The sequence below is a fragment of the Perognathus longimembris genome, chromosome 14 (genome assembly GCF_023159225.1).
Source record: "Perognathus longimembris pacificus isolate PPM17 chromosome 14, ASM2315922v1, whole genome shotgun sequence".
Lineage (NCBI taxonomy): Eukaryota > Metazoa > Chordata > Mammalia > Rodentia > Heteromyidae > Perognathus > Perognathus longimembris.
In genome coordinates this window covers 722395-749119 of record NC_063174.1, presented here as the reverse complement: position 1 = coordinate 749119, position 26725 = coordinate 722395, and the positions used below count along the sequence as shown (strand labels likewise).

The following is a 26725-nucleotide window of genomic DNA, read 5'->3' as shown; positions in this document are numbered from 1 at the left end:
CCCCCGATCGGAAGCTTCTTCTACAGGGTGTTGATGAGCGTTGGTCTGAAATCTCTGATAACCATGGGAAGATGATGGTGTATGGGAAGAGATGAGGGCCGGAGGAGGTCCTCATGAGACCTCTGTAAAATCTTGGATGGCCAGCCAAATCTTCAGGAGGGCCGGTGGTGGCGGGGGGGGGGGGGGGATGCTGCTTATTTCCGGGGTGGGGCACCTGAATGACTGACCCAGGGTCTCAAGGAGAAATGTAAGCTCCCAAAGTTGGTTCCTTCTTGCCCGTGGTGCTAGGCAGTGGTTGAGAAAGAGTGGTGGGAGACTCTCGATTACCTGCTGGCCTCCCAGCACTTCCGGGCATATCTAGCTATATTTATTTATATTATTTATTGCCAGTCCACTCTTCTCCTTCTCCTTCCTTCCTTCCTCACTCCCCCCCACCCATCTCCTTCTTTTTGTCAGTCATGGGGCTTGAACTCTGGGCCTGGGTGCTGTCCCTGAGCTCTTCAGCTCAAGGCTAGCCCACTACCACTTGAGCCACAGTGCCACTTCCAGTTTTCTGGTGGTTAATTGGAGATAAGAGTCTTACAGACTTTCCTGCTTGGGCTGGCTTTGAACTACCATCCTCAGATCTCAACCTCCTGAGTAGCTAGGATTATAGGCCTGAGCCACTGATGCTTGGCTCTCCCTGAACTTCTTGTGCTCAAGTAACACTCTATCACTTGAGCCAAGCGCCACTTCTGGCTTTTTCCATTTATGTGGTATGGAAAAATGGAACCCAGGGCTTCATGCATGCTAGGCAAGCACTCTACCACTAAGCCACATTCCCAGCCCCAAGAGGTTTTTTTTTCTCCCCTCAATGTTACCATCTAGCTTCACATCTAGCTTTTTGCTGGGTAATTGGAGATAAGAGTCTCAAAGACTTTCCTGCATAGACTGATAGCTAGCCTTGATCCTCATATCTCAGCCTTCTGAGTAGTTAGGAGTATAGATGTGTACTGGCATCCAGCTACAGAGATCTTTTCTTTTAATACCAAGTCAGGTGTTTGGCCTTGCATGCTTCTTTCCTAGACTCCTTTATCATTTCCATTCCTTTGACTTTCTTTTGTTCCTTCTCTTCCCCCCTCTGCTTCCCTACTTTTTCTTCTTTCCCTCCCTCCCTCTCTTCCCTTTTTTCTTTTTGGTGTTGGTACAGAAGCTTGAACTCAGAGGCAGGCAGAATGCACTCCCTTAGCCTTTTCACTCAAGGCTGGCTCTCTACCACTTGAGCCACAGTTCTACTTCTGGCTTTTTGCTGGTTAGTTGGAGATAAGAGTCTCATGGACTTTTCTGCCTGGAGCTGGCTTTGAACTGCAGTCCTCAGATCTCAGCCTCCTGAGTGGCTAGAATTACAGGTATGAGTACCAGCACCTGTCTTGTTCTCGGTGTCGCATTTGGATATACATCCCCAGTGCCGGTGGACTTGGTCTTAGAAGGGCAGGTGTGATGATGTGTGTTATGTGTGTTTGAGCTTTTGTTTGCTTTCTAAGTGGGCACACTAGCCATCACAGCCTGCCAGGCTGACCTGGAATCCCTTCTCTTGCTGGCCTAGGAGGAGAAGAGGAAGAGCAGCCTGGAAGGCAAAGAACAAACTTTAACTGAAGGATTTCAGAGTATTCTTTTTTTAAACCTAATCACATCTTCCCTCAGGCAACTCATTAGGGACCCCTAGGAAGAGCTTACCAGCCAGCAGGTAGGCCTAGAGACTAGACCTAGTAAGGGCGCTAGGCCTAGAGACTAGACTTAGTAAGGGCTGGGAGCAGATGGGGAGATTAAATAGTTATATGAGCTTTGGGTCTTAGCTGTGGGACTCTCCCTCCAGGTGGCACCCTGCAGGTACTTAGTTTCTGCCTTCTGGGGCTGGCTTGCTGGGCGGGTTCCATGAGATAATGTGCTTAAATGCTCTGCACTGTGTCTGGTGGGCCAATGCGTCACCAGCATTTTGTGGGGTGCTAGGAGGAGACAACAGTGACTTCTGGATGGATTTGAGATGTATATGTGGCTGTCTTAGGAGAAGCATGGTTACCAGTAAAGCTAACTCCAGGCTAGGGTCTCTTTCTGATTTATTTTTCCTTTTCCCTCACCCTTCCCTGACCTCACTGCCCATTTTAAATAATACATTTAAGAATTTTAAATAATAAATTTAAGAATTAGAAGAGAACCATCTTCCCTAGAGAATTTAGATCTTTATTCTCTTGTAGCACAACCAATGAGGGTTAGGCGGTGATCTATGAAAGGACAGACAGGATTTCAGGATGAATACAGTGTACTGGAAAAAAGTAAAACCAACAAAACAACCAGATTTAAAGTAGACTATAAAGATAGAATGAACTGTAATTTCCAAAAAGTGGTAAATCCCCTCTGTATGTTCTGAGCCTGTCTGTCTAGGCTAGCTGAGTGAAATCTTATTTCCATGCTAAAAAAACAAATTCCAGGCAAGCACTCTACTAACAAGCCACATCCCTGGCCCTTTCTCTCTATAGTCTCTCTCTTTCTGTATATATATAGATATCTGTATTTATTTTATTGTATTTTTGTTGGTCATTAGGGCTTGAACTCAGGGCCTAGGCACTGACCCTGCGCCTTTCTGCTCAAAGCTAGCACTCTACTATTTTAAGCCACAGCTCTGCTTCCTAGATACGTGTATTTATATGTATGTGTATACACGTGTATACGTGTGTGTGTGTGTGTGTGTGTGTATACACAAGTCCTGGGGATTAAACTCAAGGCCTGGGCTCTGTCCCTGAGAAGGCTAGTGCTCTACCACTTAAGCCACAGCTCCATTTCTGGCTTTTTCGCTGATTAATCGGAGCTAAGAGTCTCATATCTTTTTCTGCCTGGGCTGGCTTTGACCTGGGATCCTTAGATTTTAGCCTCCTGACTAGCTATAGGTGTGAGCCACTGATGGCTAGTTCATTTCATTTCTTAATCTTGTTTCCTTTGAAGAAGCTTGAGGCTTAGAATTTGGGGTGACTGGGCTGGAAATGTGGCTTAGTGGTAAAGTGCTTGCCTAGCATGCATGAAGCCCTGGGTTCCATTCCCTACTACCACATAAACAGAAAAGGCTGGAAGTGGCACTGTGACTCATGTGGTAAAGCACTACTAGCCTTGAGCACAAGAAGCTCAGAGACAGTGCCCAGGCCCTGAGTTCAAGCCCCAGGACTGGCAAGAGAAAAAAGGATTTGGGGTGACAGCACAAGTTTACCGACAGCCGCCCATCTCCTCTCTCTGCATGAGGAAGTGTACCCAGTTCTAGTTTCAGAACACCCAATCATGGGGTGTAAGAACTGCAGTTATACTTCCTCTACTCTCAGCATGTGAATATCCTTTGGGTCATATTCTGCAATCTTCCTGCCTTTCTTAATTGTTTAGAATGTGAGAGAATCGAGGCTAGGGTGGGGACATGGAGGACACGGAGAAGGCTTGGTGCCGCCGCCCTGTCCCTAGCTAACTTGGTTGGGCAGCACTTCCCCAACTGCCGCAGAGGTGGCCACCCTGCTCCTCGCCTTGCTGGCCCTGGGTCCAGGAGCTGAGCTGACAAAGGAGATTCCTAAGAGTGCCTTCTTATCACAGAAAGTGCTGAGCCAAGTGCTGCCCCCTTCGCAGATGTGAGGGCCGTGAACTTTGGACCCAGACGGTTACTTAACCCTCCTCTCCCTTTCCCTCACCCCTTCCTTTGTCTGCTCCAGCTCTCCACCCTTCTTGACTTAAATCTGTAGGCTCTTGTCCGGCCTTCCCCTTTTCCCGCGGCAGTGAGGAGGAAGTTTGGCTACTGTTCTGGGAGGCCTCATCTCTCTGCCTGCTGTTGACCCCTGCAGTAGAAACCTGCTCAGATCCAGGGCCAGGGCGTGAGTGTGGGTCCCACCCTGTCTCCTTGCCCCGAGCTCCCTCGCTAGCCTCTCTCTGCTCTTCTGCAGTGTTTGCCGTGTCACTGCTGTTCTGCTGGGTTCACGGCACCTCCGCTGTTTCCGCTCTGGGATCTCTCCACTTGCCCGACTAGCTTTTCCTCAGCTCTCTCCTGCTCAGCCTGGCTTTCAGCTGTTTCCCTTCCTTGGTTTTGGGTGCTTTCTCTCCAGCATCATCGCTGGGATTGAAAGGAATCACCAGCTGCCTCCAGGCCTGTCTGGGTGCCACTGCTTATGTCGGCTCTCTTTCTCTTTCTCATGCTGGGGTCTGGGCTGGTGTGAGGTCTGGAACCCTAGCTACTGGCCTGGGTATCTGGGAAAAGAAAAGCAACAAAAAACAAGCGCCTGTGTCTTCCAGAAGGGGATGGGGCTGCTTGGGCTTGCCAGGGTTGAAAATGCCAGCTGCCGTTAATGGATGCTTGCTGAGTAGGGAGATGGCTGGGATTCTAGCAGGAGCTTCCTAAAAGCCTTTAAGGTTTGTCAAAGCTTGAGTCATTGGGGGTGGAAAGACAGCACTCAGAGGAGCTGTCGCAGACTAGCTGCTTGCGAGGTTGGGTCTTCATATTACATCTTAGCACAAGTGAAATTTGAGACTTAAGATGTTGAGCCTTTTTCTTTTTGGTGGGGAGAGAGGCTGAAAACTGCTGCTCAACCCCCTATAATTATACCTGGGAGCTGCCAAGCACCCCGCTGCCTTTCAGGTGGAGCTAGGATTGAGCGGTCTAGTTGGAGGTGAATCAGGTGGGATACATCAGACAGCGGATACTGTCCCTGGGGAATCAGTACCTTTCCTTAAGATTCAAGTGTGGGCTTTTTTTGTTTAAATCTTGTGCTAGTATTATGGCTTAAACTCGGGGTTTTGGTGCTGTCCCTTAGCTTTTTCGCTCAGGCTCAGCACTCTTATCACTGTAGCCACACCTCCACTTCCAGCTTTTTGTTGGTTAGTTACTAGAATTTTCCTGCCCAGGCTGGGTTCAAACCCCAGTCCTCCTGAGTAGCTAGGATTCTGGGTCTGAGCCACAGTGCTCAGGTTAAACTGGGGTTGTTTTGATGAGCTGCTTGGGAAGATGTTATCTGGAGGTGGAAAGGAAGAGGTCTCTGAAGTGGGGGGTTGGGCAACCGTGCTGGCTCCCGTAGGGCAGAGTGGGGGCTGCTCTGTGATTATAAACCATCTTTCTTGCTTCCTTAGAGGGCCATGCCAGGAAGCTGGTGACGACCTTCTTTTCCCACCATGGTTGACAGCACCAAGTATGAAGCGGCCTCCCAGCACGAGGCCCTGGCCTCTCCTCTGGGTGAGGATGAGGCCAAGCCGGAGGCCGACCAGGTAAAGCTGAAGAAGGAGATCTCGCTGCTCAATGGCGTGTGCCTGATAGTGGGGAACATGATTGGCTCAGGCATCTTTGTCTCCCCCAAAGGGGTGCTCATGTACAGTGCCTCCTTTGGCCTCTCTCTGGTTGTGTGGGCTATCGGGGGCCTCTTTTCTGTCTTTGGGGCCCTCTGTTATGCGGAACTGGGCACTACCATTAAGAAATCAGGGGCCAGCTATGCCTACATCCTGGAAGCCTTCGGGGGACTCCTTGCCTTCATCCGCCTCTGGACCTCCCTGCTCATCATCGAGCCCACCAGCCAGGCCGTCATCGCCATCACCTTTGCCAACTACATGGTGCAGCCCCTCTTCCCCAGTTGCGGTGCCCCCTATGCTGCAGGCCGCTTGCTGGCTGCCGCCTGCATCTGTAAGTAGGGCTGGGCTGGAAGGGGCCGAGGTGGGGATGCGAGTTCAGTCAGGAAGTAGGCAGGATTGGGTAAAGAAGGCTTTGACCATGCCTCATTGTTGTAGAATTAGTGTATGCTAGCCTAGTGCCATGGTATCCCGGGGTTAAAATCAGAATCACAGTGTTAAAAAGAAGTCAAGCTGGGGCTGGGGATGTGGCTTAGAGGTAGAGTGCTTGCCTGGCATGCGCGAAGCCCTGGGTTCGATTCCTCACTACAACATAAGCAGAAAAAGCTGAAAGTGGTGCTGTGGCTCAAGTGGTAGAGTGCTAGCCTTGATTAAAAGAAGCTCAGGGGCAGTACTCAGGCCCTGAGTTCAAGGACTGGCCCAAAATAAAGAAATAAATAAAGAGAGAAAGAAAAGAAAGAAAGCTGAGAGCAGTGTTGCATGCCTGTAATCCCAGCTACTCTGTAGGCATAGGTAGGATGCACTCTATCTAAAAAAATGAAATAAATGCAAAAGGCATGAGTCAAGTGGTAGAATGTCAAGCCTCAGGCCTTGAGTTCAGTCTGCACTACTGAGGGGAGAAAGAAAAAGCAAAAAACTAAAATGGCTCAGAGTAGGGTTAAGTAGTAGTGCATTTGCATGCAGACTATTGGATTCCATTCCCAGAATCAAAAAGGCAAGAAGCAAGCAATTTACCTTCCTTCCAGCTTCCCATACAGTGCATCATGAACAGCTGGTATGTTCTTCCTTATTTTCCTCCATCAAGAGAACTTCATTTTGTTCTGTTTTCTAAAAATGAGATTATGTAGTTCTACTTACAAATCTATCTCTCTTTCCCTCTTTCCCTCTTTCTCTCCCTCCCCCACTCCCTTCCTGTCTCTCTACTTAATCTTTAAGTAGTTGTGCAAAGGGTTTTTGTTGTTGTTGTTAATTTGTCTTAACTGGGGTTTAGGACATAGAATGATAAAGGTCACCTTGAGGCATGCCCTTCCCCCCCGCAAAGGGGTTTTGAGTCAATGTGTTAGTTTGAGTATAACACATTTTTTTTTGCCAGTCCTGGAGCTTGGACTCAGGGCCTGAGCACTGTCCCTGGCTTCTTCCTGCTCAAGGCTAGCACTCTACCACCTGAGCCACAGCGTCCCTTCTGGCCGTTTTCCATATATGTGGTGCTGGGGAATCGAACCGAGAGCTTCATGTGTAGGAGGCAAGCACCCTTGCCACTAGGCCATATTCCCAGCCCCCCAAGATTTTTTTTATCATGAAGGAATGTTGATTTTTTTTTCTTGCCAGTCCTGGGGCTTGACCTCAGGGCCTGGGCACTGTCCCAAGCTTCTCTTGCTTAAGGCTAGCACTCTACCACTTGAGTCACAGCACCACTTCCAGCTTTTCCTGTGTATGTGGTGCTGAGGAATCAAACTCTGGGCTTCTTGCATGCTAGGCAAGCACTCTACCACTAAGCCACATTCCCAGCCACCAGGAATATTGATTTTTATTGAGTGCATTTTCTGCATTGATTGAGGTGGTGCTATGGATTTCGTTCTTTATTCTATTAATGTGATGTTATGTTATGATGGCAATATATGATGTTTATTCTGTTAAAGTAATGTGTCCTGTGTACTGATTTATTTACTCAAGGCTTGGACACTGCCTATTAGCTTTCTGGTGGTTAATTGGACATAAGATTCTCATGCACTTTCTTGCTTGACTAGCTTTGATTCTCAGGTCTTAGCCTCTATAGTAGGTAGGATTACAAGTATGAGCTAGTCCTAAGACTTGAACTCAGTGTCTTGTGTCTTTTTTAATGTTCAAGGCTAGGGCTTTACCACTTGAGCCATAGCTCTACTTTGGCTTTTTTTTTTTTAACCAGTCCTGGGGCTTGAACTCAGGACCTGAGCACTGTCCCTGGCTTCTTTGTGCTCAAGGTTAGCACTCTATCACTTGAGCCACAGCGCCACATCTGGCTTTTCCTGTTTATGTGGTGGTCAGGAATCAAACACAGGGCTTCATTCATTGCAGGGAAGTACTCTACCACTAACCCATATTCCCAGCCCTACTTTGGCTTTTTGATGGTTAAGAGTCTCACAGACTTTTTTGCCCAAGATGACTTTGAACTGTAATCCGCAGATCTCAGCCTCTTGATTATCTAGGATTACAGGCATGAGCCACTGGCACGTGTTAAGATAGATCCATCCATCCATCCACCCACCCACCTACCTACCTACCTATTTTTATTCCAATTTGGGGCTTAAACTCAGGGCCCAGGCACTGTCTGACCTGTTTTGCTCAAGTCTAGCACTTTATTACTTGAGCTGAAGCTGACTTTTTGTGTGTATGTGTGTGGTTAATTGGAGATAAAATTCTGACAGACTGTCATCCTTAGATCTCAGCCTCCTGAGTAGGATTTACTGATGTGAGCCATTGGTGCCCAGACAAGGTGGTTTTTTGTTTTTTTTAAATAATGTGTTGATACTTGTTTTCTGGACTATTAGATGGTCATTCTTGGAGAGTGTTCCATATCCTGTTGAGAAGAATATTCTCTAGTTGTTGTATGAAATGTTATATGTTAGGTTCGCTTGGTGTAGAGTATAGTTTAACTCTGATACTTTTTGTTGTTTCATTGCTTTTGTTTTGGTCCGGAAGATCAGTCCATTGGTAAAGGTGTTGAAGTTCTCAACTACATGTCTGTCCTTCATCCTCTTGTTGAACTGATTCCTCTAACTTTTTTTTGGTGCTGCTCCTGGAGTTTGAACTCAGGGCCTGTGCTCTGTCCCTTAGCTTTTTTGCTCAAGGCTGGTTGTCTTATTTCTTGAGCCACAGCTCCATTTCCAACTTTTTGGTGGCTAATTGAAGATAAGGACCTCATGGACTTTCCTATCAGAGCTGACTTTGGACACAGACACCATCAGATCTCAATCTCCTAAGAAGCTGGGATTACAGATGTTAGCCACCAATGCCCTGCTTTCATTCCATTTTCTATGTTGTCCAGGCTGGCATTCAATTCCTGGGCTCAAGTAATCTTTTTTTTTTTTTGCCAGTCCTGGGGCTTGGACTCAGGGCCTGCGCACTGTCCCTGGCTTCTTTTTGCTCAAGGCTAGCACTCTGCCACTTGAGCTACAGTGCCACTTCTGGCCTTTTCTATATATGTGGTGCTGAGGAATCGAACCCAGGGCTTCATGTATATGAGGAAAGCACTCTTGCCACTAGGCCATATTCCTAGCCCCTGGCTTTTTCTATATATGTGGTGCTGAGGAATTGAATCCAGGGCTTCATGCATGTAAGGCAAGCACTCTACCACTAGGCCATATTCCCAGCCCCAAAGTACATATTGTTCTCTCTCCTTCCGTGTTAGGGCTTGAACTCTGGGCCTGGGAACTGTCCCTTGAGTTCTTCAGCTCACTCTACCATTTGAGACACAGTGCCGCTTCAAGTAATTTCTCTGCTTCAGCCTCTTGAGTAGTTGACACTATAAAGTGCCACTGTACCTGGCATTTTCCCCCCTTTCTGTTTTGCCTGCCTTCCTTCCCTTCCTTCCTTCCTTCCCTTCCCTTCCTTCCTTTCTTCCTTCCTTCCTTCCTTCCTTCCTTCCTTCCTTCCTTCCTTCCTTCCTTCCTTCCTTCCTTCCTTCCTTCCTTCCTTCTTTTCTTCCTTTCTTCTTTATTTTCTTTTGTTTGTTTGTGCTTGTATTGGTGCTTGAACTAAGGGCCTCTCGATTTTTCCTAGTTTCTTTGCTCAAGGCTGATGCTCTACCACTTGAGCCACACCTCCACTTCCACTTCTGTCTTTGGGTGGTTAATTGTAGATAAGTTTCTTGGATTTGTTGTCCATCTGATATGGCTTTGAACTTTGGTTCTCAGATCTCAGCCTCCTGAGTAGCTAGGATAATAGGCATGAGCCATCAGTACCCAATCAACAGTTTTTAAGTTGGAATGCATTTTATCTTATCTAAATATAGCTTCTCCTGCTCAGTTTTGGCTTCCATTTGCCTGATGTCTCTTTTTCCATCTTTCAACTTGCAGTTTATGTACATTTTTGCTGTTGAAGTGAGTTTCTTGTAGGGAATTTGCATGAAAATTTCTATGGGCTAGGCTTTGAAAGCTATCATTTCAATATATTTTGACCTTTTCTCCATCTCATAAATAAAATCGGTGCAAAGCCATCATGGAGGTGCTGAGAGGATGATTTTCCATACTCTCCATCTCTCAGTTGTCTCTGTTCTTGGGGAAAAAAGTGCCTTTTTTTTTTTTTTTCCAGCCCAGGAGACTGAAGGGCCTCAGAGATGCCTCTCCTCCCCCAGCTGTGAAAAAGCGCAGACTCTCAGCCAGTATAAGGAGCAGCAGCAGCAGCTGCAGTGGGGTGTGCAGGAATTTTGCATCAGTTGCTCACTGGGTTTACTCTTTTCAGTCAACCTTGTGTCATTTTCTCTTTCAAGGCCTCCATTGCCCCCGTACTCAACTTCTCCAAGGCCTGTGTATGCTGTTATGCAGAGAACTGGCTGCCTTCTCTGAGTTCTTCTGTGTTTTCTGTGTCCCTGAGTATGGCTTAGACTAATTTCTGTGTGGGATCTTTGTCATGCGTGGTAACAACAAGGGAGGGGCGGTAAGCACTGGCTTGGGATGCAACCTGGGGTTTTTCTTGCGGTCTTACATGTGACTTCTAATCTTGTATCACTTGTGGATGAGCTGCTCGGTGGCTCTTTTTTTTTTTTTTTTTCCAGTCCTGGGCCTTGGACTCTGGGCCTGGGCACTGTCCCTGGCTTCTTTTTGCTCAAGGCTAGCACTCTGCCACTTGAGCCACAGCGCCCCTTCTGGCTTTTTTTTTTCTCCTGTTTATGTGGTGCTGAGGATATGAACCCAGGGCTTCATGTATGCTAGGCAAGCACTCTAACACTAGGCCACATTCCCAGCCCCTAGGTGGCTCATGTTTGGAACTACTTTTAGGATCTGCTAGTTTTGAGGCCCCTTCACTTGTGGATATGTAGATACATGTCTTGTGGAGGGGAGGATCATTCCATTTAAGTAGTATTTTGACAATGGCTGCTCCATCATTAAGTACCAGAATTCTGTTATGTTCACCATCTTGGCCTGACATCTCTTTGACATAAACGACATGTTTGCTTATCTTGTTATTTGACATTTCTTTTAGTGACTCAGTGTTGCCACAGTACATTTCAATTCCTGTCTGACTCTGAGGTCTTCCCAGGCCATGGAATGTTTCCTTCCTCAGTGGCCTCAGACTGCTGGCCTGACTTTAGCTCCTTAGGTTTTCTTCTTTTCTGGTGTTGGTTTGTGTCATCTCTGACAGCTGTGCCTACCTCTACTAGTCATCCCCTTTTAGTTTCCTGCTTCTAATTTTGGAATAAAAATGTACTGAAACCCTTAAGTGCTGCATGTACATACACATACAGTATACACCCTTGCAAGAGCACAAGCAAGGCAGCCTCAGCTATAATTGATCTGAAGAGCTCCCCCAGTGGTTTAGCATGTGGACTTAGGGTGTACATTTGAGATAACTTGCATACATTTGTGACAACTCTTTTTTTTTTTTTTTTTTTTTGCCAGTCCTGGGCCTTGGACTCAGGGCCTGAGCACTGTCCCTGGCTTCCTTTTTGCTCAAGGCTAGCACTCTGCCACTTGAGCCACAGCGCCACTTCTGGCCATTTTCTGTATATGTGGTGCTGGGGAATCGAACCCAGGGCCTCATGTATACGAGGCAAACTCTCTCGCCACTAGGCCATATCCCCAGCCCCTGTGACAACTCTTTTTTTTTTTTTTTTTGCCAGTCCTGGGCCTTGGACTCAGGGCCTGAGCACTGTCCCTGGCTTCTTCCCGCTCAAGGCTAGCACTCTGTCACTTGAGCCACAGCACCGCTTCTGGCCGTTTTCTGTATATGTGGTGCTGGGGAATCGAACCTAGGGCCTCGTGTATCCGAGGCAAGCTCTCTTGCCACTAGGCCATATCCCCAGCCCCGTGACAACTCTTAAAGAGTGAAAAAGTACACCAGGCTTTGTTTGAGGCTGTTGATCTAATGTGCATGGGGCACTGACTTTTCGAAGCTATTAGTGAAGCCAGATGCCACGGGAGGCACCTAGAGATCTTAGTACTTTGGAGGTTATTTATTTATTTATTTTTTGGCCAGTCCTGGGGCTTGGACTCAGGGCCTGAGCACTGTCCCTGGCTTCTTTTTGCTCAAGGCTAGCACTCTGCCACTTGATCCACAGTGCGATGTCTGGCCATTTTCTGTACATGTGGTGCTAGGGAATTGAACCCAGGGCTTCATGTATACGAGGCAAGCGCTCTTGCCACTAGGCCACATTCCTAGCCCTACTTTGGAGGTTAGGACAGGAGGATCTCTTGAGTCTATGAACTTGAGACCAGCCTGAGTAACAAAGGAAGAGTTGGTCTCAAAGACTTAGAAAAAACAATGAATCTTCATTCAACTGGTGTTTATTATATTATTGTTGATAAAATAATCATTATTTTGGTGCTGATACTGGGTCTTGAGCTCAGGGCTTTGCACTCTTGCTTGGCTTTTTTGCTCAAATCTGGCACTCTACTGCTTGAGCCACAGGTCTGCTTCTGACTTTTCACTGGTTAATTAGAGATAAGAGTCTTATTTGCTGGACTTTTCTGCCTAGGCTGTCTTCCAACTGTGATCCTCAGATCTCGGTCTTCTGAGTAGCTAGGATTGCCCATCTTGGTCGTGATAATTATGTTTGAAATTGCTCTCATTCACTGGGTGCTGCTGTTTCACGCCTATAATCTGAGCTACTCAGGAGGCTGAGATCTGAGGATCACAGTTCAAAGCCAGTCCAGGCAGGAAAGGTCACGAGACTCTTTATCTGCAGTTAACCAACGTAAAAACCTGAAGTGGAGCTGAGGCTCAAAGTGGTAGAGTGCTAGACTTGAACGAAGAAGGTAAGGACAGCTCCCAGGCTCTGAGTTCTAGCCCATAACTGACCAAAAAAAGAAATTGCTCTCATTCTTGGCTACTTGTAAGCCTTCTCATTTTCCTGCTACTTAGCTTTCCCCCGAGTAGTCACGGTTAGATAAATGAAATATCAATTTATAGGTAGTATTTGGACTTTGTTCACTCTATGAGAATTTCAGATGGAAGTAGAGATCTGGAACAGGGTTCAGAAGGGCAACCCGGGAGAATTTAGTGGCATGACTCATGGCTTTAGTCCTTCAGTTGCTCTTTGACAAGCCCTTTGCAAAGTCAGATACTGACCTATGAGAACTTTCTGCTTAGCCTAAGTGAGGACTTAGGCTATACTTTAGAATTAGCAGGAAATATTTACCTAGGACACAATGCATGTTTTACTTGCAAACAAAGAATAATCTATGGTCTTTTCCATCCAAGAAATCATAGTCCAGAGGAGTGACAGATGTGTTAACAAACACTTGTCACAAAACATAGTAAGTATGGTGACAGAGGCATCGGGAGTGACTACAGACCTCCCTCTTTTCCTCCCTTCTTCCATGAGCCAGTACTAGGGCTTGAACTCAGGATCTCAAGCTTTCACTGGCTTTTTTTCCCCTAAAGGCTAGTGCTTTACCACTTGAGACACACCTGGAAATTTTTTGGACATTTTTTACTAGATATTTTTGCCAGTCTTGGGCTTGAACTCAGGGCCCAGGCACTGTCCCTGAGCTTCTTTTGCCCAAGGCTAGCACTCTACCACTTGAGCTACAGCGCCACTTCTGGATTTTTCTGCTAATGTGGTACTGAGGAATTGAACCCAGGGCTTCATGCATGTTAGGCAAACATTATACCATTAAGCCACATTCTCCCAGCTGGATTTTTGGTGGTTAATTAAAGATAAAGGTCACTTGATTTGTCTACTTTGAACCTCAGATCTCAGCCTACTGAGTAGCTAGAATTACAGATGTGAGTGAGCCTCCAGTGCCTGATATTTAATGTTGTTTTTTTTTTTCTTTTTGAGATAAAACATGACTTGAGTCTGGCTTCAAACTTATAATCCTCCTGCTTCAAGCCTCCACCATACCTGATACTCTGTTTTAGTGAGAAAGCTAGCTTAGGAAGATATTATAAAAAACATGATGTCTGAACTGAATTTTGAAAATATGTATAGCAATCTTCTAGGACATTTCTCCCAGAAAGAACTGTGTATGTAAAAATATAGAGGCCCAAAAGACACAGAATGTTCAGGGAATCTAGACAGTTGGTATGGATGGAATGTGGGCTGAGACAGTTGCAAGGAAATGGCCAGGGTGTTGGGCTGGGAATGTGACTTAGTGGTAGAGTGCTTGCCTAGCATGCTTGAAGTCGTGGGTTCTATTCCTCAGTACCACATAAGCAGAAAAAGCTGGAAGTGGCACTGTGGCTCAAGTGGTAGAGTGCAAAAGAAGCTCAGGGACAGTGCCCAGGCCCCGAGTTCAAGTCCTAGGATTGGCAAAAAAAAAAAAAAAAAAAAAGGCCAGGGTGAAGAAGGCTTCACATGGTGCCTGAACAGGTGGGACTTGATCTCCGCTTTTTTGTAAGAAAACTTGGTGGAGTGTTATTGGGTAAGTAAGCAGGCACGCAGTCAAGCAGACAAGCAGACACCAAGGGGTACATCCTAACAGAATGTGGGCACTCTCCAGGAGAGACACAGACACTTGATCCTAAAGTTGAGGGAGACTGTTGATTTTACAGGGCAGTGGAGGTGAATGGAGCAGGAAGGTTTTTTGTTTTTTGCTTTTTGCCAGTCCTGGGGCCTGAACTCAGGGCCTGGGTACTATCCCTAAGCTTTCTTTTTTTTTAAAATTTATTTATTAATTGAACACAAATTTTTTTTTTTTTTTTTTTTTTTTGGCCAGTCCTGGGCCTTGGACTCCGGGCCTAAGCACTGTCCCTGGCTTCTTCCCGCTCAAGGCTAGCACTCTGCCACTTGAGCCACAGCGCCGCTTCTGGCTGTTTTCTGTATATGTGGTGCTGGGGAATCGAACCTAGGGCCTCGTGTATCTGAGGCAGGTACTCTTGCCACTAGGCTATATCCCCAGCCCCCTGAACACAAATTTTTTGACAAGGTGTTGTGCAAAAAGGGTACAGTTACATAGTAGGACAGTGTGTACATTCCTTGTGATATCTTATGCCCTGTTTTTCTATCCCTTCTCTAGGTCAGGTAGACATATATACAATACACAATGTGTCAAGAACATATGCAGTATCCACGTGGCCAAGCCCAAGAAAATTCGCCTAGGGCTTTAAATGTAATGTCGATATTAGACAATATGTTGACAGTATTCTTATATGAACGTACATAGTTTTTGGGCTATTGTATTCCGCTGAGAGGTCAATTTTTGACCTTTATATGTTGAGTAGTTGTTTGGTTTTAGTTACATACTGTTGGGTCGCTGCCCCAATCCTGTGGGAAATACCATTTGATAAGCAGTTTTTGGTTTCACAGACCTGGTCTCTACTGTCTCTCCGTCACCCTTTGTTAACAGTCATATATCAGGGAGATCATGCCCCTATGTTTTCTGTGTTCTAGGCTTGTCTCACTCAACATTACTTGTTCAAGTTCTGACCATTTCCCTGCGAATAACAATATTTCACCATTCCTAATCGCTATGTAGTATTCCATTGTGTATAGGTACCATATTTTTTGGATCCATTCATCTGTGGAGGGGCATCTGGGTTGTTTCCATATTTTGGCTATTGTGAATTGTGCCGCGATAGAAGTACAAATGTCTTTTTGATATCTTGGGACCTGCTGTTCAGGATAGATGCTTAGGAGTGGTATGGCTGGGTCATAGGGTAGGTGTATATTGAGCTTTTTTTTTTTTTTTTTTTTGCCAGTCCTGGGGCTTGGACTCAGGGCCTGAGCACTGTCCCTGGCTTCTCTTTGCTCAAGGCCAGCACTCTGCCACTTGAGCCACAGTGCCACCTCTGGCCGCTTTCTATATAGGTGGTGCTGGGGAATCGAACCCAGAGCTTCATGTATACGAGGTGAGCGCTCTACCGCTAGGCCATATCCCCAGCCCCTATATTGAGCTTTTTGAGAAAGCTCCATACTGTTTTCCAAAGTGGTTGTACTAATTTGCACTCCCACCAACAATGGAGAAGGGTTCCTCTTTCCCCACACCCCCTCCAGCATTTGTTGTTGCCTGAGTTCAGAGTATAGGCCATTCTAACTGGAGTGAGGTGGTATCTCAGGGTTGTTTTTATTTGCATTTCCTTTACTACCAGGGATGTTGAACATTTCCTCATATGTTTCTTTGCCATTTTTATTTCTTCTCTTGTGAAGTCTCTCTTTAGCTCCTTTACCCATTTCCTAGTAGGTTTATTGGGCTTGGAGGGGCTTAGTTTTTTGAGTTCTCTGTAGATGACAGATATTAGGCCTTTGTCTGTTGCTGTGCTGGTAAAGATTCTTTCCCATATGGTTGGCTGTCTTTCTGTTTTGGTGGCTATGTCCTTAGCTGTGCAGAAACTTTTTAATTTGTAGTAGTCCCATTTGTGGAGTCTCTCCCCTATTTGTTGTGCCCCTGGGACTATATTCAGGAAGTTCCTTCCTGTGCCTATAAGTTCTAGCGTCTTTCCTACTCTGTCCTTCAGTAGTTTCAAGGATTCAGGTCTGATATTGAGGTCTTTGATCCATTTTGAGTTGATCTTGGTGCATGGTGATAGGCTTGGGTCTACTTTGAGTTTTCTGCATATGGCTGCCCAGTTCTCCCAGCACCAGTAGTTGAAGAGACTATGTTTATTCCATTGTATGTCTTTAGCTCCATTGTCTAATATCAGCTGACTGTAAGAGTGTGGTTTTATTTCTGGATCTTCAATTCTAATCCATTGGTCTTTCGATCTGTTTTTATACCAATACCAGGCTGTTTTTGTTATGATGGTCCTGTAGTAGAGCTTGAAGTCTGGTATTGTGATACCTCCTGCATGCACTGCTTTTTTTTGCCTAGAATTGCTTTGGCTATTCTAGGTCTTTTGCTGTTCCATATGAATTTATGGATTGCTTTCTCTATTTCAGTGAAGAATGTGTCTGGGATTTTGATGGGGATTGCATTGAATTTGTATAACAATTTGGGCAATATGGCCATTTTCACTATATTGATTCTGCCTACCCATGAGCATGGGTGGTCTTTCCATTTCCTTGTGTTTTCTTTGACTTCCCTTACTAGATTTTTATAGTTCTCATTAAATAGGTCCGTCACGTCCTTGGTTAAGTTGATCGCTAGGTACTTTATTCTTTTTTTGGCTACTGTAAATGGAATTGTTTCCATAATTTTCTTTTCTGTTTGTCCATTGCTGGTGTACAGAAAAGCTGCTGACTTTTGTGGATTGATTTTGTATCCTGCTACTTTGCCAAAATGGTTTATTAGGTGTAGGAGATTGGGGACTGAGTTTTTTGGGTCCTTCAGATATAAGATCATGTCGTCTGCGAATAGGGATAACTTGATTTCTTCCTTGCCGATGTGGATCCCTTTGATGTCCTCCTCTTGCCTTATTGCTATGACTAGGGATTCCAGCACTATGTTGAAAAGAAGTGGGGAGAGTGGGTATCCTTGTCTTGTTCCTGAGTTTAGGGGGAATGATTTAAGTTTCTCTCCATTTAATATGATGTTAGCAGTTGGTCTGTTGTATATGGCTTTTATTGTTTTGAGGAATGTTCCATCTATTCCTGTTCTCTCCAGAGCTTTTAATAAGTATGGATGTTGTATTTTGTCAAAGGCTTTTTGGGCATCGACTGAGATAACAATGTGATTCTTGATTTTAGTTCTGTTTATGTGGTGAATTACGTTGATTGATTTATGGATGTTGAACCATTCTTGTGACTGTGGGATGAAGCCTACTTGGTCATGATGTATGATTTTCTTGATCAGTTTCTGGATCCTGTTAGCTAATATTTTATTGAGGAGCTTTGCGTCTGTGTTCATTAGTGATATTGTTCTGTAGTTCTCTTTTTTTGTTGGGTCTTTGCCTTGTTTGGGAATGAGTATGATATTAGCTTCATAGAATAAGTTTAGGATTTCTCCCTCTGTTTCTATTTCGTGGAAGAGTTTGAGGAGTATTGGTATTAGCTCCTCACTAAAGGTTTTATAGACTTCATTGGTGAATCCATCTGGGCCTGGGCTTTTCTTTGTTGGGAGGTTCTTGATTACCCCCTGTATCTCACTGTAAATTATTGGTTTATTTAGTTGATTTATTTCTTCTTGGTTCAGTTTGGGCAGTTTATACTTCTCTAAGAATTGATCCATTTCTGTAAAATTATTGTTTTTTACTGAGTAGAGGTTCTGGAACTAGCTCCTTATGACTGTTTGAATATCATGTGTACTTGTTGTAATTTTTCCGGTGGAGTCCCTGATTTTATGAATATGAGTCTCTTCTCTTCTTTTTTTTGTAAGTCTTGCGAGGGGTCTGTCAATTTATTTATTTTCTCAAAGAACCAGCTTTTAGTCTTATTTATTTGTTGAATGGTCTTTCTATTTTCAATCAGATTTATCTCTTCTTTAATCCTTGTGATCTCTCTCCTCCTAGTTATTTTAGATTTGATCATTTCTTGTTTCTGCAGTTGTTTTAGTTTCATCGTGAGGTTATTCACCTGCTCTGCTTCCATTCTTTTAATGTGAGTGCTGAGGGCAATGATCTTGCCCCTCACTACTGCCTTAGCTGTGTCCCATAGGTTTCTTTGTGATGTATTTTCATTGTCATTGTGGCTTATGAATTCATTGATTTCATCTTTAATTTGGTCTGTGGCCCAAGTGTTGGATAACAGTGTGGGATAACAGCCTCCAAGAATGTGTATAGCCTCCAAGAATGTGTGGTAACCGTTGTTATTGAGGGTTACCTTTAATCCACTGTGATCAGATATAATACATGGGATGACATCAATACTTTTGTATTTGCTGAGGTTCTTTGTGTGGGCTATGATGTGGTCTGTTTTGGAGTATGATCCATGGGCTGCTGAGAAGAAGGTGTATTGGGTCTTCGTAGGGTGGAAGATTCTGTATAGGTCTGTCAAATCCATTTGGGATATGGTGTTACTTAGGTCCTCAGCTCCCTTGCTGATCTATGGGTGTTGGATCTGTCTCTTGGAGAGAGTTGGGTAATAAAGTCTTCCACTATGATTGTGTTTGGGTCTATCTTGTTCTGTAGTTCTGTGAGACTTTGCTTGACATATGTAGGGCCTCTTTTGTTTGGTGAGTATACATTTATCATCTTGATGTCTTGATTCTGGGTTTTTCCTTGTATTAAAATGTAGTGTCCTTATTTGTCTTTTTGAGTTGATTTTAATGAAAAGTCCAGCTTGTCTGAGATCAGGATGGCTACACCTGCCGTTTTGGTAGGTGCATTAGCTTGGAAGATCTTGCTCCATCCTTTCATTTGGAGCCTGTTTTTGTCCCTTGCTGTAAGGTGGGTCTCTTGTAGACAACAGATGGCAACTTTTTGTTTGCGGATCCATTCTGCCAGTCTGCTCCTCTTTATCGGAGAGTTTATACTGTTTGTATTCAAAGAGATCAAGGATAAGAGTGTTTTTTCTCCTTCCATTTTCTTGTTGGGCTGTTTTTCCTCTTTTTTTTTTTCTTTTTCCTTGTCTTTAGTGAGCTGCTCTTTCTGTTGGGCTCTAGTTATTGTAGTTTCTTTCTGTTTCTGTCTGTGTGTCCTGTACGATTTCTGTTGGGTGGGATTCCCCTCTTAGAATTCGCTGTAGGGCTGGTTTTTTATTCACATACTCCATTAGATCCTCTTTGCTATGGAAAGATCTGGTTTTCCCCTCGAATGTGAACTCCAACTTTGCTGGATATTTTATCCTAGGTTCCAAGTTGTTGGCCTGTAGAACTTGGATGGTGTTCTTCCACTCTTTTCGCGCTTGGTAGATTTGTGTGGAGAGGTCTGCTGTTATTCGGATCCTCTTCCCATTGTAGTAAATTTCTTTCTTCGCTTTGGCTGCATTCAAAATTTGCTCTTTATTCTTGAGATCTGAAGTCTTGAATATTATGTCTCTTGGCGTCCCTTTTCTGGGGTCTGGCCTGCCAGGTGTCCTATAGGCTTTGGTTACCTGGATGGGGTCCCTTGTGAGATTGGGGAAGTTTTCTGCAGTAACTTTATTGAAAATATGATGAAGCCCTCTGCTCTGGTATTCAGCTCCTTCTTCTATTCCATTTATGCGCAGATTATATCTCTTGTCTTTGTCCACTAGCTCCTGGATTAGTCTGCCCTGAAGCTTCACTGTTTCTTGGAGTGTGGTAATTTTCTGGTTCTTATCGGCTGCATCATTGTCCAAGAGAGAGATTCTGGATTCCATATGGTCAAATCTTTGTGCTGTGGATTCAATTGCAGACTTTATGGATGTCAGAGAGCTATTTATGGTTGTCAGATCAGCTCTGATTGTGGAAATTTCTTCCTTTAAAGAGTTGCATTTTAAATCTAATTTTTTATGCATTTCACTTCTCAGGATGTTAAGGTCTTCTTTAAAGGAGGTTTGCATTGTATCCATTTTTGCTTCCATTTCTTTCTTGGCTTCCTCAAGGTCCTTCAAGACTTCCACTCTAAACTCCTGGAATTGTTTTCTGATTTCATTTCTGAAGCTTTCCATCATTCCTGTTAACATGGCCTCAGTTGTTTTTTTTTTTTTTTTTTTTGCCAGTCCTGGGCCTTGGACTCAGGGCCTGAGCACTGTCCCTGGCTTCTTCCCGCTCAAGGCTAGCACTCTGCCACTTGAGCCACAGCGCCGCGCTTCTGGCCGTTTTCTGTATATGTGGTGCTGGGGAATCGAACCTAGGGCCTCGTGTATCCGAGGCAGGCACTCTTGCCGCTAGGCTATATCCCCAGCCCCCTCAGTTGTTTTTTTATTCTCCATCTCCTCTTCAGTCGTGCTGCTTTTTGGAGCTGGCGAGTTGGCTTGCCCTTTGATGAACTGTGTTATATTTCTTTGTGATTTGCACATCTGGAGATCTGTGGGTGGCTTCCCTGGTTTGGCTTTGTGCTGGTTCCCGCTGTTCCGTCAGTGGGAGCCTTGTGTCCTGGTGTCCTGGCTCTGGGTTTGGGTTTGGCTGTTGAACCTTGCTTCCCAATGGGTGAGCGTGACCTTCTCGGTTGTTGCTGAGGTGGTCACTCTCCCTGCCCTTGGGGGCCGGTAGGTTCTGTGTCTTTCTCTGCGGGACAGTGTCCTGCTGCTGTGCTATGCTGACCCTAGTGTGCCCCTGGTGGGGGTTTGCTGGTTGCTGATTCAGCATGGCGTGGAGGCTTATGTCTTCTTTGGTTCTTTTTTCCATTCTGTATCTTGGTCAGAGGAGCTCACCTCTCAGGCAGTTCGTCTTTCTGTGTGGACCGCTCCGGGGCCGGTGTTGTTGAGGGGCAGCCTACCCACTTGTGTGAAATGCGCCAAACTGAGTGGTCACGGCTGATGGAGAGCTCTGCCCTCCTGTGCAGGCGCGCCTACCAGAGCGGGTGCTGTCGCCGGGGCCCCGCCCACCTGTGTGCTGTGGGCCCACTACAACGGGCGCCGCCGCTGTGGCCCCGTCCACCTGAGCGGGGTACGCCTCCCAGAGCGAGCCCCGGATTGTTGGGTTGTGCTTACACCCTCCCGTGAGTCTGCTGTGGGGCTTGGTATGTGTGGGGCCCAGTGGAATCAACTGTCCGGGCGTGGGTTAGCACCCTCAGACTGCGCCTCAGCTGCGAGGGGGGCGCGTGATCAGGCCCAGGTGTCCCTGCTGGGCTGGTATTGCCCACCAGCACCCCTGAGCTTTTTTTGCTCAATGCTAGCACTCTACCACTTGAGCCACAGTGCCATGTCTGGCCTTTTCTGTGTATGTGGTACTGAAGAATCGAACCCAGGACTTCATGAATACAAAGCAAGCACTCTACCACTAAGCCACATTCCCAGCCCTGGAGAGGGAGGTTTTTACATGACCAGAATTGGTTTGAAGGAGAAATCTGGTGGCCATTTGGAGAGTGCTTTTGGATAAAGCAAGAAACAGACTTGTTCAGGGATGTGAAACTTCAGTCCATGGCAAGGAAGGTGAAGGTCTGTGGAGAGGCCTCAGGGATGGTGATGAGGGAGTTGAGAAGTAGTTACAAAATGGAATTTCTAGGAATTCTATGTATGGAGGTATGGGAGTTCTCAGAGGTGAAACTAAGGCTTTTTAAACTTAGATAGCTGGGAGTATGTGTGGATGAGACCACTACCAAAATATCTGAAACAGGAGTGCGGGCTGTATGAGAGTGGGCGTGTGGGATTGTCATAGGCTGTTCATGTGGTCCTTCATTTTTTTTTATTCAATTTTATTGACAAGGTGTTGTGCTAAGGGGGTACAGTTAGATGATAAGGCAGTGAATACATTTCTTGTGATATCTTACACCCTCATTTCATGTGACTCTTCTATATGCAGTAACTTCTTAGGGTCATCGTGACATAGAGTTAGGTCTTTCTCTTGGCAGCTGAGTCACACATTAAAATAAGAAGTTGAGAGGCTGGGGGCTGTGGCTTATTCCTGTAATCCTAGCTACTCAGGAGGCTGGGGGCTGTGGCTTATTCCTGTAATCCTAGCTACTCAGGAGGCTGAGGTCTGAGCATTGCAATTCAAAGCTAAAGTCTGGGAAACTTTTATCTCCACTTAACCAGCAAAAATCCAGAAGTAGAACTGTGACTCAAGTGGTAGATGAGTTGAGTTAAAAAGCCAAGGCCCAGGGCTGGGAAGGTGGCTTAGCAGTAGAGTGCTCGCCTGGCATGCACGAAGCCCTGTACAGGCTCGATTCCTCAGCACCACATAAACAGAAAAAGCTGGAAGTGGCGCTGTGGCTCAAGTGGTAGAGCGCTGGCCTTGAGCAAAAAGAAGCCAGGGACAGTGCCCAGGCCCTAAATTCAGGCCCCAGGACTGGCCAAAAAAAAAAAAAAAAAGCAAATAATAAAAAAGCTAAGGCCTAGTACCTAGACCCTGAGTTCCAACACCAGTTCTGGCACACATACACAAAGCAATCGATGTGTGAATGATAGTGACAATTTATTAGTGTACAACAGTGGGCATGTTCTTTTTTTTTTTTTTTCTTTCTGCATGTACCAAGGCTTGAGCTCAGGACTTTGAACTCTCACTTGCATTGTATGCTCACGGCTGGCATTCTGTCACTTGAGCCACTCCTCCAGCACAGCTTCTTGCTGGTTACTTTGGAAATGGAGTCTTAAAGACTTTTCTGTCCCAGCTGGCTTTGAATTGCATTCTTCCAGGTCTCAGCCTCCTGAATAGCTAAAATTCTAGGCACGAGTCACTGGCACCTTGCTTAGATATGTGAATTTCTAATGACCAGAACATACTTGCTCACTATCAAAGCATCCCCTTTCTGATACCATAGCAACTGGAAAATTAAAGTTATTTGGACAGGGAATCAGAGCAAAGGAAGAAAGTTTGTATCATCTGGGAAAAAATTTCACTGACTATGAATTAAACATGGCACTCACGATTACTTGCGCTCCTGCCTATAATCCTCTCTACTTGTGACATGCGGATCAAGGTTCAAAGCCAGCTGGACTAGGAAAGTCTGTGAGAGTCTTATCTTCAATTAACCACCAAAAAACCAGAAGTAGAGGTGTGATTAAAATGGAAGAGCACCACCCTTGTGTGAAAAGTTAAGGGACAACACTCAGTCCCTGAGTTCATGCTTGTGCAGAACAAACAAAACAGGAGTCTTTTGAACTTCTTTTCTGCCTGGGCTGGCTTTGAACGGTGATCCTTGGGTCATAGCTTCTCTGTGTAGGTACAGTTATAGCCATGAGCTTCCAGTGCTTGGCCTCCTTAAGACTTTTAAGTCAAAAGAGGACGTTTGTGACTTAGGATTTAGAATTTGTGATTTTTAGAGAGATGGTCTTGGCTTGGAGTAGTCAGGATTAGATATGGGCTGAGGCTGATGATGATAGTTGCTCAAGTAAATGAGTTATGATGGTGACCTAGGTTGGAGGAGCAGTAGGTTTGAGAGAAGTTGGTGGGGTCCGTTTTTGGATGTGTTGAGTTTGATATTCCTGGTGACATCCATGTGGTGTTTGGATATTTGTACCTTCTGGATTCACGATCATTGGCTGGTAATACTTTTTGGGGAATCACCACCATATACTAACGGAACCCTGCAGACAGATGACCTGACAGAAGGGGAGTGTGAAGAAGCCTCAAGAATTCCAAAGAAGACCAACATTGGAGGGATGGTGGAGAAGGGAGAACTTGGAGGTAGTGGAAAAAGTGATTTAAGAAAGAATGAATAAGCAAGTGTTTAATCTGTTAAGAGGCCAAGCTATTTATGGACTGAATATAGTATCTTCCTTTATCAACAGGGAGACACTAGAACTTTCCATGTGGGCTTTCTCTTCAAACAATGAAATTTCCAGACAGTGAGGGTAGAATTGGATTCCTTCCTTCCTTCCTTCCTTCCTTCCTTCCTTCCTTCCTTCCTTCCTTCCTCCCTCCCTCCCTCCCTCCCTCCCTTCCTCCCTCCCTCTCCCTCTTTCTCCCTTCCTTCCTTCCTTCCTTCCTTCCTTCCTTCCTTCCTTCCTTCCTTCCTTCCTTCCTTCCTTCCTTCCTTCTCTCTCTCTCTTTCTTTCTTTTTGTGGGCTGGTACTAGGGCTGAAACCCTGTGCATACAAGGCAAGTGCTGTATCACTTGAGCCACACCTCTACTTCTGGCTGGTTTATTTGAGATAAGAATCTCTGAGATTAGGGGCTGGGAATATGGCCTAGTGGTAAAGTGCTCATCGTGTACTTCATGAAGCCCTGGGTTTGATTCCTCAGCACAATGTATATAGAAAAAGCTGGAAGTGGTGCTGTGGCTCAAGTGGCAGAGTGCTAGCCTTGAGCAAAAAGAAGCCAGGGACAGTGCTCAGGCCCTGAGTTCAAGCCGCAGGACTGGCAAAAAAAACAAAACCAAACAAAGAATCTCTGAGATTAGTCTGTCCTGCTGGCTTCAAACTTTGATCCTCAGATCTCAACATACATTTATTTATTTATTTATTTATTTATTGCCAGTCCTGGGGCTTGGACTCAGTGCCTGAGCACTGTCCCTGGCTTCTTTTTGCTCAAGCGCCACTTCTGACTTTTTCTGTATATGTAGTGCTGACAGTTGAACCCAGGACTTCATGTATGTGAGGCAAGCACTCTACCACTAGATCATATGCTCAGCTCCCTCAACTTCTTTAGTAGCTAGGATTAGAGCTACTGGAGCTACTGGTGGCCTTATCTCTGTTTAGAACTGAGCTAGTTGTTATTGCTAATAGACCTTGAAATCATTCAGAAGTTCTTGCTTAGGTAAGTTTTTTTGTGTGAGTGGATGATTTCACTGGCTGCTGATTTCAGTGTCAGGGTAATCACATGTTTCCTTCTCAGCAGGGAATGCTGCCTCTTCACCCCTCCCCTCCCCTCCCCCATTCTAGCACTGGCCTCTATATAGTCTAGGTAACAGTTGTCCTGCTATTCACCTGGGCCCTTTATTCCCCCAGACTGGATGAGTAGTTCAGGTACTTTCATAATAATACCAGTTCTTATAATTATTCATTTTTCTATGAATGTCGAAGCCTGGATCTTAATCTCAGATCTGAACAAGGTCTGCAAACAATGAGTGCTTGATATGTACTTGTTAAGTAAATGGAAGAATGAATACTGAGTTTTCAAGGAACCTCACTGTTCTGTTCAAGTGCAGGGTGCTAGAAAGGATTGCTCTTTCCCCCAAAGGCTTCTTAGAGCTCAGTGGATTGCTCCAGGTCACTGCAGGTGGAATTGCTGTTATGATTGAAAGGAGATAATTCTATTCTTTACAATTAAGTAGGTACGTGGTGGGTGGTATGGAGAAACGGATGTAAGTTGTGGAGCTGGCCCAGTGACCTCAGTTTTCTCAGTTGGAGGACCAAAATGATGAAGTCTACTCTATCAGATTAAATTAGAAAATGCCTATAAATATGTAAGTGGCCTGGCACATAACTGTTAGTCAAAATGGTATCTAGGACCAGGACTGTGGCTTAGTGGTAGAGAGCTTGCCTAGCATGTGTGAAACCTTGGGTTTGATTCCTCAGCACCACATAAACAGAAAAAGCTGGAAGTGGCACTATGGCTCACGTGATAGAGTGCTAGCCTTCAGCAAAAGAAGCTCAGGGACAGTGCTCAGGCCCTGAGTCTAAGCCCCAGGACTGGCAAAAAAAAAAGCATCTACTAGTTGAAAAGGATTTATTTGACATAATCAATGTGTCAAATTTAAATTATTGGATATTGATAAACAAATTATAATGAAAAAATTAAAAATGTATCTACTACTGTAAATGATATCCAGTCATTATATATGTGTGGATATATATATATATACATATATACATATATATATATATATGTATTTACTTTCCTAGGCCAGGTACATTGACTTATGTCTTTCATCCCAGCTAAAGATAGGGGAAACCTGGTCTGAGTTTACCTTGAGGGAAAAAAAAGAGTCCCTGTCTGAAAAATATGTAAAAGCAAACAAAGACAAGGGTATAACTTAATGGGAAAAGTACCTGTCTAGCAAGTGTGAGGTCCTGCGTTCATACCCCAGTACCAGTACCATCAATTTCTTTATTTTACTTTTTGAATTCTGTCTTTGGATAATTTAAAAGCCCTTTTGGCCAGTTGCTGCTGGCTCTTGTCTATAATACTAGCTGGCTAGCAGGAGGCTGAGATCCGAAGACCATGGTTTGAAGCCATCCCTGGAAGTAAAGCCTGTGAAATTGCTATCTCCAATTAACCACCAAAAAGCCAGAAGTAGGAATGTGGCTCAAGTGGTAGGAGCACTGGCCTTGGGTGAAAAAGCACAGGGACAGGGCTGAGAATATGGCTTAGCGGTAGAATATGGCTTAGTGCTTGCCTTGTATGCATGAAGCCCTGGGTTTGATTCCTTAGCACCACATAAAAACAGGAAAAGCCAGAAGTGGCGCTGTGGCTCACGTGGCAGAGTGCTAGCCTTGAGCAAAAAAGAAGCCAGAGAGACAGTGCACAGGCTCTGAGTCAAAGCCCCAGGACAGATGAAAAAAAAAAAAAAAGAGGACAGGGACAGTGCCCGGGCCTTGAGTTCAAGCCACAGGACTGTCACACACACACGCACACACACATGCCCTCTT

The 26725-nt window shown here is 45.1% G+C and overlaps 1 protein-coding gene across 5 annotated transcripts in view; it reads left to right on the top strand.

The window, feature by feature from the left end:
• The window catches only part of Slc7a7 (solute carrier family 7 member 7), a 50361-nt gene that overhangs the window by 2621 nt on the left and 21015 nt on the right, over positions 1–26725 (top strand). For 2 of the 5 annotated variants that reach the window (XM_048362746.1, XM_048362745.1), the window contains exon 2: positions 5128–5671. In XM_048362746.1, the coding sequence (XP_048218703.1) occupies positions 5170–5671 (502 nt within the window). In that variant the 5' untranslated portion in view covers positions 5128–5169. Of the gene's footprint in view, positions 1–3691; positions 3886–5127; positions 5672–26725 lie in introns of those variants that run through there. The other 3 variants (XM_048362743.1, XM_048362744.1, XM_048362747.1) reach the window with 3 other exon arrangements.